The 12,873-nt window shown below is 37.8% G+C and overlaps 1 protein-coding gene across 1 annotated transcript; it reads left to right on the top strand.

Annotated features, from left to right (window-relative positions):
• Positions 1-4,943: 4,943 nt before the first annotated feature.
• On the top strand, positions 4,944-12,624 carry SEC61G (SEC61 translocon subunit gamma). The gene is made up of 4 exons (XM_043886384.1): positions 4,944-5,076; positions 6,851-6,949; positions 8,822-8,924; positions 12,456-12,624. Exons 2-4 carry the CDS (start codon positions 6,856-6,858, stop codon positions 12,463-12,465), a joined length of 207 nt encoding a protein of 68 aa, XP_043742319.1. The 5' UTR covers positions 4,944-5,076; positions 6,851-6,855; the 3' UTR covers positions 12,466-12,624.
• The last annotated feature ends 249 nt before the right edge of the window (positions 12,625-12,873 follow it).

Raw genomic sequence — 12,873 nt, 5'->3', positions numbered from 1 at the left:
TTTCACTGATTTTTTTTTCACTGAGTTTTTAAATTGAGGGATAACTTAAAATTTCTACCATGTATACTTTCAATTTATATTCAACATAATGTCAGGACAAAATTTTTAAAACTTGATTTAGTGCTGTGCATATTAGATTTTTACCCACATTACAAGAATTTTCAAACATACGTATAAGTTGAGTTGAATTGTTCAGTGAATATCCATATAACCACAAGTGAGCCTTACAATGCTTGTGCTTCTACTTGTACATGTTACTTCTGTCAGCAGTTATATCATTCAGCTAGAGTTCAGTATTCGTGTATAGTGCTTTATTTTTTGAGGTAAATTTTAGATAAGGTAGAATGCACACCTTAAAAGTAGCATTTAGTGAGCTGTGAGAAATGCACACAACTGTTCCTTGGATCGAATATTCAGTGATAAATGTGGGTTCATTGTTGAAGCAGCTATGCAATGGCACTTGGAAGTGGGGCTCTGGGAGGTAATTAGGTGATAAGGGTGGAGTCCCCATGGTGGGATTAGAGTAACTGTGGATAAGTTGAAAAGACAGCCACTGGTAACCAGAATGACACCCTCTACCAAGAACCCAACCACATTGGCATTCTATCTTCTAGAATTGTGAGAAATGTGTTTACTGTGTGAACTATTCAGTTGGTGGTGTTTTGTTATCTCAGTCTGAACTAAGACTCCTACTTAATCCTAATCCCTGTCAAATTACATTACGTTCACCCCCAAGTTCCCTACGCCCAAACACTGTTTTCACTATATATTAATTTTGCCTTGTCTAGAATGTCTTCTGAATATTATTTACAGTATGCAGTCTTTTGTATAGACTTCTTTCACTCAACACAGTGTTTTTGATATTCATCAATGTTAGGCTTCTCTAATAGCTCAGTTGACGAAGAATCCGCCTGCAATGTAGGAGACCTCAGTTTGATTCCTGGGTCAGGAAGATCCACTTGAGAAGGGATAGGCTACCCACTCCGGTATCCTGGGCTGGAGAATTCCATGGACTATATAGTCCATGGGGTTGTAAAGAGTCAGACACGACTGAGCAACTTTCACTTTTAATGTTGTTACATAAACATATACAAAATGTATATGTGTATATATACATATATATATATGTATATATATATATATATATTCTCAACTGTGAATTAGTGGAAATGATGTGGAGATACATCGTTTTGTCCATCCATTCTCTATTGATGGATCCCTGACTCACTTTTAGTTTTTTGGCTATATTTTTGTACAAGTCCTTTGGTGAATATATTTTCACATCTCTTCAGTAAATAACACTGAAATTAAAGGATTATAGGGTGGCATATACTTAGCTTTTTAAAACTGCTATGTATCATTTTACATTCTTGTTGACAATAATAAGAGTTCTGATTGATCTATATTTATGCCCAGATTTGATGTTGTCAACCTTTTTACACATTCTTGTGAGTGTATAGTGATCTTGCAGTTTGGTATACTACATTCTCATTTGGTTCAATAAATTTTTTAATTTCTCTTGTGACTCCTTCTTTTGACTCTTTGGATTATTTATTTAGAAGTATGTTATTTAACATCCAAATACTTGGGATTTTTCTAAGTATACAGTTTTTATAGATTTCTAATCCCACAATGGTCAGGAAAAACAGTGTATGATTTGATTGCTCTTTTATTTAAGACTTATTTTATGACTTAGTGTATGTTATATATTTGTAAAGTTACCATGTGCACTTGAAACCAATGTGTATTTGCACTTTTGGGGGTAGTGCTCTATTTGTAGACTAATTAGGGCACAGTAGTTGACATTTCAAGTTGCTCAGATCTTCTATTTCTTGATTTTCTTTTTTGTCTAATGCTGTAAGTTGTGGAATGAAGACTTAAAATCTCCTGCTTGTTGGTAGAATTGGTTTTTTTGTAACTTTTTTCCCTGTATTTTGAAGCTGTTACTAGGTACCTAGAAATTTATGACTGATATACCTTCCTAGTGAAGATATTATGATTGATATACCTTTTATCATTATGAAAATACCCTCTTTGTATCTCCAGTAACCCCTATGTTAAAGTCTACATTATCTACTATTACCTGATATCAACAAACCCTTGTACCAAATTTTAACATCTTTTCATTGCTTTCATTTCCATCTATTTACTTGCAACCTATGTCTTTATATTTAAAGTGTATTTATGCCATCAGTATATAGCTAAGTCTTCATTTTTTTCAATCACTTGCACATTTTTTAAATTTAAAAATTATATTTGAATGTAATGAAATTACAGATGTGGTTATACTTCTTCTGTTTTGTTTTTCTGGACTGCTTTTTAATGTTCTTTTCTCTCTTCCTCCTTTCCTGCCTCCTTTTGGGTTTTGGGTGGATTGTGTATTTCTCTTCAGAGAAATGGCATTCATGCTATTCTAACACACAATTGGTTTTTCAGCTATATAGTGAAAAACTATATAGTAGTTTTTATTTTTTAGTGGTCGCATAGTCTTTTATTTTTTGGTGGTTGCATAGTCTACTAACTAAATCACTTCATGAGAAATACAGGAATGTTGCTATAGTATGGTTCTAATTCACCTCTTCCGTGGTAAAAGGCTGTATTAAGCTTGTATGACATTTGGCATTTCCATATCTATGTCTGTAAATTCAGAATTCAAGAAATTGAAATTTTAATTACTCAAGTGTGGATATAAAAATATGTGTGCATGTGTGCTAAGTCGCTTCAATTGTGGCAGACTCTTTGCAACCTCATGGATTGTAACCCACCAAGATCCTCTGTCCATGGGATTCTCCTGGCAAGAATACTGGACTGGGTTGCTGTACCCTCCTCCAGGGGATCTTCCCAACTCAGGGATCGAACCCACATCTCTTGCATTTCCTGCACTGGTAGGCGGATTCTTTACCACTAGCGTCACCTGGGAAGTCCCAAATATAAAAATATTTTCTCACCTAAATAACAAGGACATAACATTTGAATGTGGTGTCCACAATGCTCATGGTGTGCTGTTCTGTATATATTTATATATATCAGGGTGATGGGCACCTGAGATATACATATATACAGTATATATAGATACAAATATCTATACACAGATATATATATACATACCAATACATATATAGATATATACACATATATAAATACACACACACACAAACACACACACACAAATATATGTGTGTTTTCTAGCCCTAGGTTTTCCAAATATGTGATGATACAATTATGGGTTTTTTTCCATGTCACAACAAAATACTGGACCCTGTTAATATCAGTACTTATTGCAGAAAACACTTGACTACAGGACATGCTGGTAATGAAGCAGAGTAAAAACTTTTCCAAAGCCCAGAGGTCTGAGAAACACTTCCTCTCTTGGCCTAACAATGGAGCACAAGGGTACCAGAGGAATACATGTGAACAGCTGAGAGAGAAGAGTTCAGAGAGGGGTTAGACCTCTCAGTGCTATGAACTTCAGTACCTAAGAAATCCTAGTAAGTTTTAAAACTATGTAGGTTTCTAACCCCTAAGTGTCCAAATATTCTGATTCAGTGGGTAGAGGTCAGGAGTTTATGTTTTTAACAGTTTTCATACACTGCACTGCAGGTATTCCATACATACAGCAGGTTCATATGCATATTCTGCCTTAATTTAAAGAATTTTAAAATTCTGGACGGATTGGGGTTTTAAATAATTCTTCATCTCTAGGCCTTTAGCCCAGGTACCATGGCTTAAAGAGTCCTATAGTGAACATCCAAAGGAATGCTGTCTTTACACCGCCATCCTTTACTTTTTTCTCCCCCTCTTCACAACACGCTTTTTATTTATAAAACATGTTTTGTCAGAATTCTTCACTGCGACTGGCCATCTTGGGTGACCCTGCAAAGCAAGGCTCATAGTTCCATTGAGTTATGTAGGCCCCTTCCTAAAGACATGGCTATGATCCATGAAGGTTTTTTATTTGCATATGGTATTTTATTAACTATAGTTACTTTTTTTCTTGTTTGTTCCCTTCCCTACTCTGTAAACTCCCTTACTAGACCGTAAGAGGGTCTAGCCTGGCTCATTCACAGTACCTAGTAAAGTGTTATACACAGTAGGTGCTTGATAACTGTTAAAAAGATTGAAAAAAAAAAAAAGATTGATTCACTCTAAAAACATAAAATAAAAAAAAAAAAAAAAAACAAAACATAAAATCACACCTCGACAAGCTCACCACCTAACACCAACCATGATAATAGTTTCAGCAAAACCAACAGTCAAGATTACATACATACATTGTACCACGTCCCCACTGGCAAACCCAGAGAATGAAGGCTTCAATTCCAAGGGAACTCCAAAGAGGAACACAGAGGAAAGCGAGCTTTTGGGGGTCTGAGACTGTCGAGGGAGACTGGTCATAAAACACTGTAACACTTACCAGGTTCATGATGACCAGTACAATTAAATACATACAAAGGAACAGGCAGTCAGGAGACAACCGTCCAAGACGAAACACATCAGAGCCAATCCCCTGTCGTACGGACGCGCTCTGCAAAGCTAACCCACCAAGGGAGCGCCCGGGGATGAAGAACCCTACCGGGAGTAAGTCCCGCCCACACAGCCGAGGGGCCGACGCCACGCAGCCCCGCCCACGCCATGCACGCCCCGCCCAGGCAGCGGAGGCGTCCAAGAGACGAACGCCACGCCCGCGGCCCGCTCACGCAGCGGAAGGTACCCGCCACGCAGCCCCACCCACACAGCGGAAGAGCTCTAGCCACCTTGCCACGCAGCCCCGCCCACACCTTGCACTCCCCGCCCAGGCAGCGGGGCGGGGGGGGCGCCCACGCGACAAACGCAACGCCCCATTCCCCACGCAAGCCGCGGAAGGCCTAAACCAAGTTCGGGGCAATCGGTGCGCCCGTTTACGCAAGCAGAGCCCAGACGAACATCGGACTGCGCCTGCGCACTGACGTATTCCCAAAAGACCAATGAACGGAGGGGTGGGTCGCTAGTAGTTGGGCCTGGTTTCCGGTTCCTGTGGGCGTCTGCCTGTCGGCTCTTGTGCTACGTGTCTCTGGCTGGTGAGCAGACGCGGAGCAGGTGAGCTTTCTTATGAGTAGGGGCTCGGAGCTACTCTTTGGGCATTAGCGAAGGCAGAGGGCGTGGGGGAACCCTCCGGCCGCCTGCTGCATGCCAACAAGGCGTCGGGGAAAGCTGACTCAGAGCCGCGAGTCCGACGGAGAAGGGCTTCCAGGGCCTCGGTCCCTCCGGCCGAGTCTCGGCCCGGGCCTAAGCTTTGAGGTCGCCCGTCCTTGGCTACCTCTGTGGGAACGTTTCCGCTCGGTGCTGTTGTCTGAGAGGGTCCCTTCGGGGTCGGCTCTGGGGCCGTGGGTGTGGAATGTGTCTTGGAGAGCTCAGTCCTGTGCTGTGACGTGGGAGGGTGAATCTAGAGTCTGAATCAATAGATAGTATTGGATTATTGGCTCCCCTTCCCTGACATTTATTGCAGTATTTCGGTGTTAACGCGTTTTTTGTTTGTTTGGGAGAAAAGGTGCTTCGCTTTCATCAAGATATCTATAAATTTTAACCTCACTGGAGTTGAACAGTTAAATGAAATGAAAACATTCTGGGCCCGGCATACTTGGCCTAGAATGTTTATAGAATTCCTGATACACTTTTAGTGTTTCATATATCTTGTTTTAGCAACCCACCCTGGGTGAGAAAACTAGGGCCTAGAGAGGCTACATTTCATAGGAAAGGATTTGTAGAACCACGGCCTCATCTTATGCATAGCCTTAATTCAGCAGAAATTTACTGAGTATTTCTGTCCTTGGCCACTGTTGCAAGCGCTAGAAATAAGTGAAGTACAAGTAAGGAGCTGGTTTCATTAGCTATTATATTAAATACCAGTGACTGTTAAGGATTGGATGACATTCCTGTTGTGTGATGGATTCCGCGGAAGAACCTGTTGATAAAATGTATAGCCGTTTTCCTTAAAAGATGTGTCCAAAGCTAAAGATTTAGAATTTAGCTAAATAGCTTCTGAAAATCTGAATCTTGGCTTAGCCAGATTTTGTGGTTTTAAAAATTGTATACAGAGAGAACAATCAGATTGAAGCCCACATTTGCCTCTTCTCTAGCCTCTTGAAGCATCCCAATTGGCACTCACTGCTCACTGCGCTAGACACTGGTGTCCCTGGAGTTTAAAGTAAAATATAGAAAATGCTTGGCTGCATCCCAATACTGTTGATTCCTTAACAGAACAGAGAGAGGACTGCAGGGTGTATAAGGAGTGGGTGTATTGTCAGGTGCTTAGCCTTTAGTAGTGAGTGCCCTTTTTTTTTTTTTTTTTTAAATTTTTTTATTAGTTGGAGGCTAATTACTTCACAACATTTCAGTGGGTTTTGTCATACATTGATATGAATCAGCCATAGATTTACACTTATTCCCCAACCCGATCCCCCCTCCCACCTCCCTCTCCACCCGATTCCTCTGGGTCTTCCCAGTGCACCAGGCCGGAGCACTTGTCTCATGCATCCCACCTGGGCTGGTGATCTGTTTCACCATAGATAGTATACATTGCAGTGAGTGCCCTTTTATGTTAAGAGCATGCGCCTTGATCATTGAGAACAGGGGCAAGACCTGTGTTTTTTTTTTTACTGCCTTTGTTTTGGTAGTTTGCTGGATATTACAACAAAAAATAGTGTCGGTTTACTCTTGGAGTCTGTAATTTTTTTTTTGTTTTTAATGAGATGAAATCCAGCCACCCATATCAGGATGATCTCATTTACATTTTGATGTAAGTCAGCAAGTCCTTGCTATATAGTAAGTAACACGAGTGATTATCTTTTTTTCCTTTTTGTTTTTTAAACAGATATCATGGATCAGGTAATGCAGTTCGTTGAGCCAAGTCGGCAGTTTGTGAAAGACTCAATTCGGCTGGTGAAAAGATGCACCAAACCTGATAGAAAAGGTAATAGCTTTGAAATGTGAGAAAAAAGTTAAATTTTTGCATTCTCTAGTTCAGTTCAGTTCAGTCGCTCAGTCATGTCCGACTCTTTGCAACCCCATGAATCGCGGCACGCCAGGCCTCCCTGTCCATCACCAACTCCCGGAGTTTACAAACTCATGTCCATCGAGTCGGTGATGCCATCCAGCCATCTCATCCTCTGTTGTCCCCTTCTCCTCCTGCCCCCAATCCCTCCCAGCATCAGGGTATTTTCCAATGAGTCAACTCTTCACATGAGGTGGTCAAAGTATTGGAGTTTCAGTTTCAGCATCAGTCCTTCCAACGAACACCGACGACCGATCTCCTTTAGGATGGACTGGTTGGATCTCCTTGCAGTCCAAGGGACGCTCAAGAGTCTTCTCCAACATCACAGTTCAAAAGCATCAATTTTTCGGCGCTCAGCTTTCTTCACAGTCCAACTCTCACATCCATACATGACTATTGGAAAAATAGCCTTGCCTAGACAGACCTTTGTTGGCAAAGTAATGTCTCTGCTTTTTAATAGCTATCTAGGTTGGTCATAACTTTCCTTCCAAGGAGTGAGCGTCTTTTAATTTCATGGCTGCAATCACCATTTGCATTCTCTAAGCCCTTTGTTAATGTCTTCCTGTTTAATAATTGGACTTCTTTCATCACTTTTATTGATTTTTGCTTTATTTTTTGAAATTGTCGGTTTTTGCTACCTTTTGTATACTTTGTGCATCCTTTATAGATTTTTCTGTTTTATGTGTTGTCCAGGTTTATAAGCTGATTTGTTATTATTTTCCATGTTGCTTTTTCCTTGGTCATGTGTAATGACTTCATAGAGTTTTTAGTATCTTTCACGTTTCCACTCTGAAAAATCTTTTGAAACTCTTCATGCTATGTCACTCTTCCCCTAAACCTCCCCCAAACAAAAAAGGCCTTAAAATGAAATCAACAGCATAGTTGGTACCAACCTAGGAAGTTTCTTATTTATCGTAATTCATGTGTTAAAAGATGCACTGGAATTTGTCTATTTCTGCTCTTTTTTTGACTGCTGCCTGAGTTAGGAGCTGGGAATATAATAGACAATATAATATTACATATTATATTACATATGTAGCATAATATATAAAAATATGTAATAGGGAATGGTCCTTGCTCTTATGGAGCTTAGAATCTTTGAGGGAAGACAATCATAAACAAATAATGACAATTATGATTTTTAGTTACTGCTGTGGTAAGTATTATGTAAGGTAGATGGAGGAAGGTCTGCCAGCATGTGATAGGAGGGCTAACCAAGCTAACCACGCAGGGAGAGCTTCCCTGAGGAAGTAGCGTTAAATGGAAACATTAAAGGGTCTGAACCTTTACATAAAACTGGGTTTGACCGGGTTTGGTTTTTCAAGCCTTGTTTTTTGGCTTCGTTATAATATCAAAGACAGTGGACCTATTATTTATAAAAAAATACGTTCTGTGCTTTTATAGTTGATATTTTTATCAATGTTACAAAATTTTTTAAGACAAACACTGTGTATTCATGTTTCCTTTTTGGTATTCTGGTCATTTGCTAGGAAGATAAATATTCTCTGCTTATTGCTGGATTCCCTAGCATGAACATGCACTTCATTTTTGTATTTCCTTAAATATGAGTAAAATAGGAAAATTAAAAATCTGTCATAATTTATTGACTATTAATATTGTCATTTTTTTTAAAAAGAGTAATTGCATACTTGTTATCAGGAGAAGTGTATGCCAGTAAGTTTATTTATGTCAGTGCTAATTTTTTCCCCTATATTTGCAGTGACAATGCAAAAAGTAATGTAACATTTGTGTTTCTTTTTTTCTTTTTTAATTTTGTGTTTCTAAATCCAGAATTCCAGAAGATTGCCATGGCAACAGCAATAGGATTCGCTATAATGGGATTCATTGGCTTTTTTGTGAAATTGATCCATATTCCTATTAATAACATCATTGTGTAAGTAAACTTTTTGAAACAGACACTATCAAGGATAAAATGAAAATGCAGACCATTTGAGTTGACAGTCTGCTATTTGGTTAATATATAGATAATGTTTCTTTGATTTTTTTAATGTTGGTAGAATCTACTGCTATTTACTGAGTACCAGATAATTCAAAGTAACTTTACATATTACATAATTTTTAAAGCTACTCTGTGAGATAGGCACTAATTTTTTAGTAAGTAAAATTTTAAAGGATTGAGGAAGCTAGTTAAAGGTACTCAGAATGAGATAAAACAGGTATTCAGTGACAGAACTATTATTCAAATCCAAGTTCTCTTTGTGCAGTACATTAACTTGTCAACATTAAGGTGCAGTGGAAATAATTCCCCATCTGAAGATCACTATAGTAGTAGAGTTCAAACCTAAACCAGGTTGCCTATATTCAGATTTTTCTTGTTACTTAATAGCTGTCATAACTTTGGACAACTTAGCTCCTTTGTGCCCAGGTTATTCAATAGGGATAATAATTCCTGACTAGGGCTATAGAAAAGATAAGTGACTTAAGTCATGTAAAAGCCTAAACAACAATTTTCAAACCTAAATGGAAGTTGTGGTTAATGTAATGAGACACTGATACTAATACACTTTAGTAAATTAGGAGGAGAAAAGACTGAGGAACACTGGAATTGCTTTGTTCTTTTCTAAATGCTTTTGCTTTTTAGACTCATTAAGCACTCATGAGTTGCGATACCTCGTGGCAGTGTGCAATTAGAGCAGTCAGCTTTAGGCAGTTTTGTTGGTGTAAAGACTTAGTACCTGTCGTAGTATTTATTTGCTCTGTGATTTTGTATTTGCTTGGTCTCTTAGTCTTACCTGTCATTTAGATATCTAATCATGAGATGAGCCTTTTAGGCTTATTTTATAAGGTGGGGATGCTTTGTAAACTGTAAATCTTTTAAGTACTGGATATTTTACTATGGATGCTTATGGAAGTTGTCTTTTAAATGACACTTGACTGAATGAGCATGGTCAGGTGGATTTCTTAAGTAGGTTTTCTAGCTGTTATGCAGACATGCCACAAAGGATCACAGAGAGTTAGACCTGAAAAGGACCAAGTATCTCAAATCTCCTCCATCAGTTCAGAAATTTCTGCTATATTCCTAGTGAGGAAAGCCATTTTTGGAATTTTGGAATCATGGAGCAAATCCTCAAGTAGAATTAGGAAAGCTGAGCCTTGATGTCTTTGGCCTACAACCCCTACCTAATCAGTAAATAGAGTGGCTAGAGTGGAGTCTGTGATGTCAGCTCAGTGCTTCATTAAACTGTATTGCTGAAACTAAAATACTGACAACTATATAAATCTTTTAAATTATAACCCTGTGGATATTAATTCTGACTGCTATAATTGTAGAGAAGAGGAAAAATCATCATGCTTCTGCTATGCAGCTTCCTAGCCCATGGTCAGACAGGTGTAACTTACAGAGTTATTTCTTAATTGATAATACTAATACATGACCATATACATTTATGCATATGTGTATATATATGTCTATATTGTAGATGTGCGTGTATATATATGTGTGTGTGTGTATATATGTACTACAGAACCTAGTACAGTGTTCTTTTGTGCATATTGAAAGCACTTGAGTAAGTGTTGAATTAAGTGAACAGTGTACGGTTCTTAACCTTTTTCTAATGATCATGATGGTATTAATAATTGTTAACATTTATTATGCACTTGGTGTGTGCCGAGGACACACAGCTTAGTGTGAGTTGACCTTTTTAACTCTCATGAGAGTTGAGTGAGACTAGCAGTGTTATTATGCCCATTTTGTAGGTGAAGAAACTGAGGCATGGAGAGTAAGTATATTGCATGCCTGTAAGTGGTAGAGCCGCATGTGAAATCCAGGTTCCAGAGCCTCAGTTCTTAACCAGTGTACAGGCCATTACTCATTCTGAGTCACAGGCCTCAATTTGGGCTCCAGTTTGCATTTCATTAGCCCTCTTAAAAATCCAGTACCTAGAATCCATTACCTACTGTGGATATTTTCTTGCTAAAGACTCAAGTCTTCAGACAGTTTCTCACAAATAACTGCTAAATAAATTTCCTTTATCTTGGGTTTACTTGGTATGGTTTGTTTTTAGCCTAAGCATGGAACATTATCCTTGTTAAATTACTTTTTGCTAGATTCCCTTATAGAAGACTTCTGAATTTTGAATCTGCAGCATTGTTATTTATCTTAGTTTTATGTTAGAACATCTTTTATTTCATTATATGAGTTATGGTCTAAAGTACCTTTTAGGATGAGGCACTCTCAGTACACCTTTTTGAAATTGAGATGTTCCTGACAGGTCTTTGAAACAAGTGTTAAAAAAAATTTGCTTTCTCTTAATTCTAACTTCTACAACAGGCACAGTATATCTTCTGCGAATCTTACTGCTTAGAGGTGGTTGAGCTCTGACTTTTTGGAAGCTAGTTGCTTAGAAAACTATTCTTCTAGTAACAAAAATGTGTCAAAATAAAGAGTTAAAAATTTATCTCTCTCTAGTTTTTACATTAAAGTGAGGGCCAAATAAAACATTTTGTGAAAAAAGCTATCAGAAAACTTACTCTTTTCATGATATGCCATGACAACTGTAAAACCGAAAGAAATCTTTTTTCCTGTTGAAAGAGCATATAAATCGCTGCTAAAATCATTTTGAGATGATAGGAAGTGAAGAATAAACAAACTTCTCTTTCATTAGGCTGAATTATCACTCTGTTTTCCTTATGATGATTTTTCCTCTTCTCTACAATTATAGCAGTCAGAATTAATATCCACAGGGTTATAATTTAAAAGATTTATATAGTTGTGGGTATTTTAGTTTCAGCAATACAGTTCAATGAAGTAAGCCTTTAGTACTTTATGTTAAAGTTTAGATGCAGGGCTGTTGTTTTTAGGAGTATTTTTGGGTTGGCCAAATTGCTTGTTCAGGTTTTTCAGTTAAGATGTTACAGAAAATCCCAAATGAACTTTCATCTAGTACTGGAATTATCTTCTTTCCTTAACATTACAGTTTTAAACTGTGTATCTCAGTATATTATTTTAATGTTTGTGTCATTGAAACTTAGACTTAATTCTATAGAAGGCAAGTTTTATTATTAATATTAATCCAGGTTTTTGAGTGTTTTGGTAAGATACAGTGGTTGAGAACCAGTTTGTACATCAAATTGAAAAAGTTCTCAACTAACAGTCCTGTTATGTAATTCATATTTTTCATCTTGTTATGAAAGACATTATGCTACGCTGTTAAGCATGTTTTTCAAATGAGGAATCTGAGTTTTAACAGATTAAGCCTGTTCCAACAGCCCTGTCATCTGTAAGGGCCTTTTCAGTTCCAAGATTTTAAAGTTCAGTTTCTTCTCTTTTGTGCTGTTTTGGAGTAATATAGATGTGGTTCTCAAATAACTGGTTCTGGTTCCATAAAATTACAGCATATTGCATTTCAAATATTATTAAAATCTTATTTATACTCAAAATTGACCATCTTTCTTTCTTTTACAGTGGTGGCTGAATAGCTTTTTAGAAAAGTAGTTTTCATCTTGGGGATTGGTGAACAAGTGAGGATTTGAGAAGCTGATGGAGCAGAAATTTGTCTGTGTGTTTTATGTTTTTCTTTCATTTTTTTCTTCCAAGATGTTTTCTATTTGTAAATTAAAATAATTTTAAAATAGACGTCTTCTCTTTTTTCCATCACAGATACTTATCACATTTTAGCGGTAAGAAATAATGGGTTCTATTTCCTTCTTCCCTCTTTCCTTCTTTCACTCCTTCATATTTTGGTTTACAGGAAAAATTAAGAGGCACAGTGGAATATTGCACTTTCTGAGTTTTCTTCTCAGTCTGATCATGAAAGAAGGAACGGCAAATAAAGGATGGTAGCGATGGTGAGAGAGTTTGAAGGTAGGGTAGGAGTTTTGTC

The sequence above is a fragment of the Cervus elaphus genome, chromosome 24, assembly GCF_910594005.1.
Source record: "Cervus elaphus chromosome 24, mCerEla1.1, whole genome shotgun sequence".
Lineage (NCBI taxonomy): Eukaryota > Metazoa > Chordata > Mammalia > Artiodactyla > Cervidae > Cervus > Cervus elaphus.
The sequence above is the reverse complement of the archived record's forward strand: the minus strand, read 5'-3'. Positions and strand labels throughout refer to the sequence as shown.

Excerpts from the sequence above, each read along its gene's own strand:
- SEC61G (XM_043886384.1), top strand. The coding sequence starts at position 6,856 with ATGGATCAGGTAATGCAGTTCGTTGAGCCAAGTCGGCAGTTTGTGAAA. Across the intron at positions 6,950-8,821 it reads CACCAAACCTGATAGAAAAG|AATTCCAGAAGATTGCCATG; the intron begins GTAATAGCTTTG and ends TTCTAAATCCAG.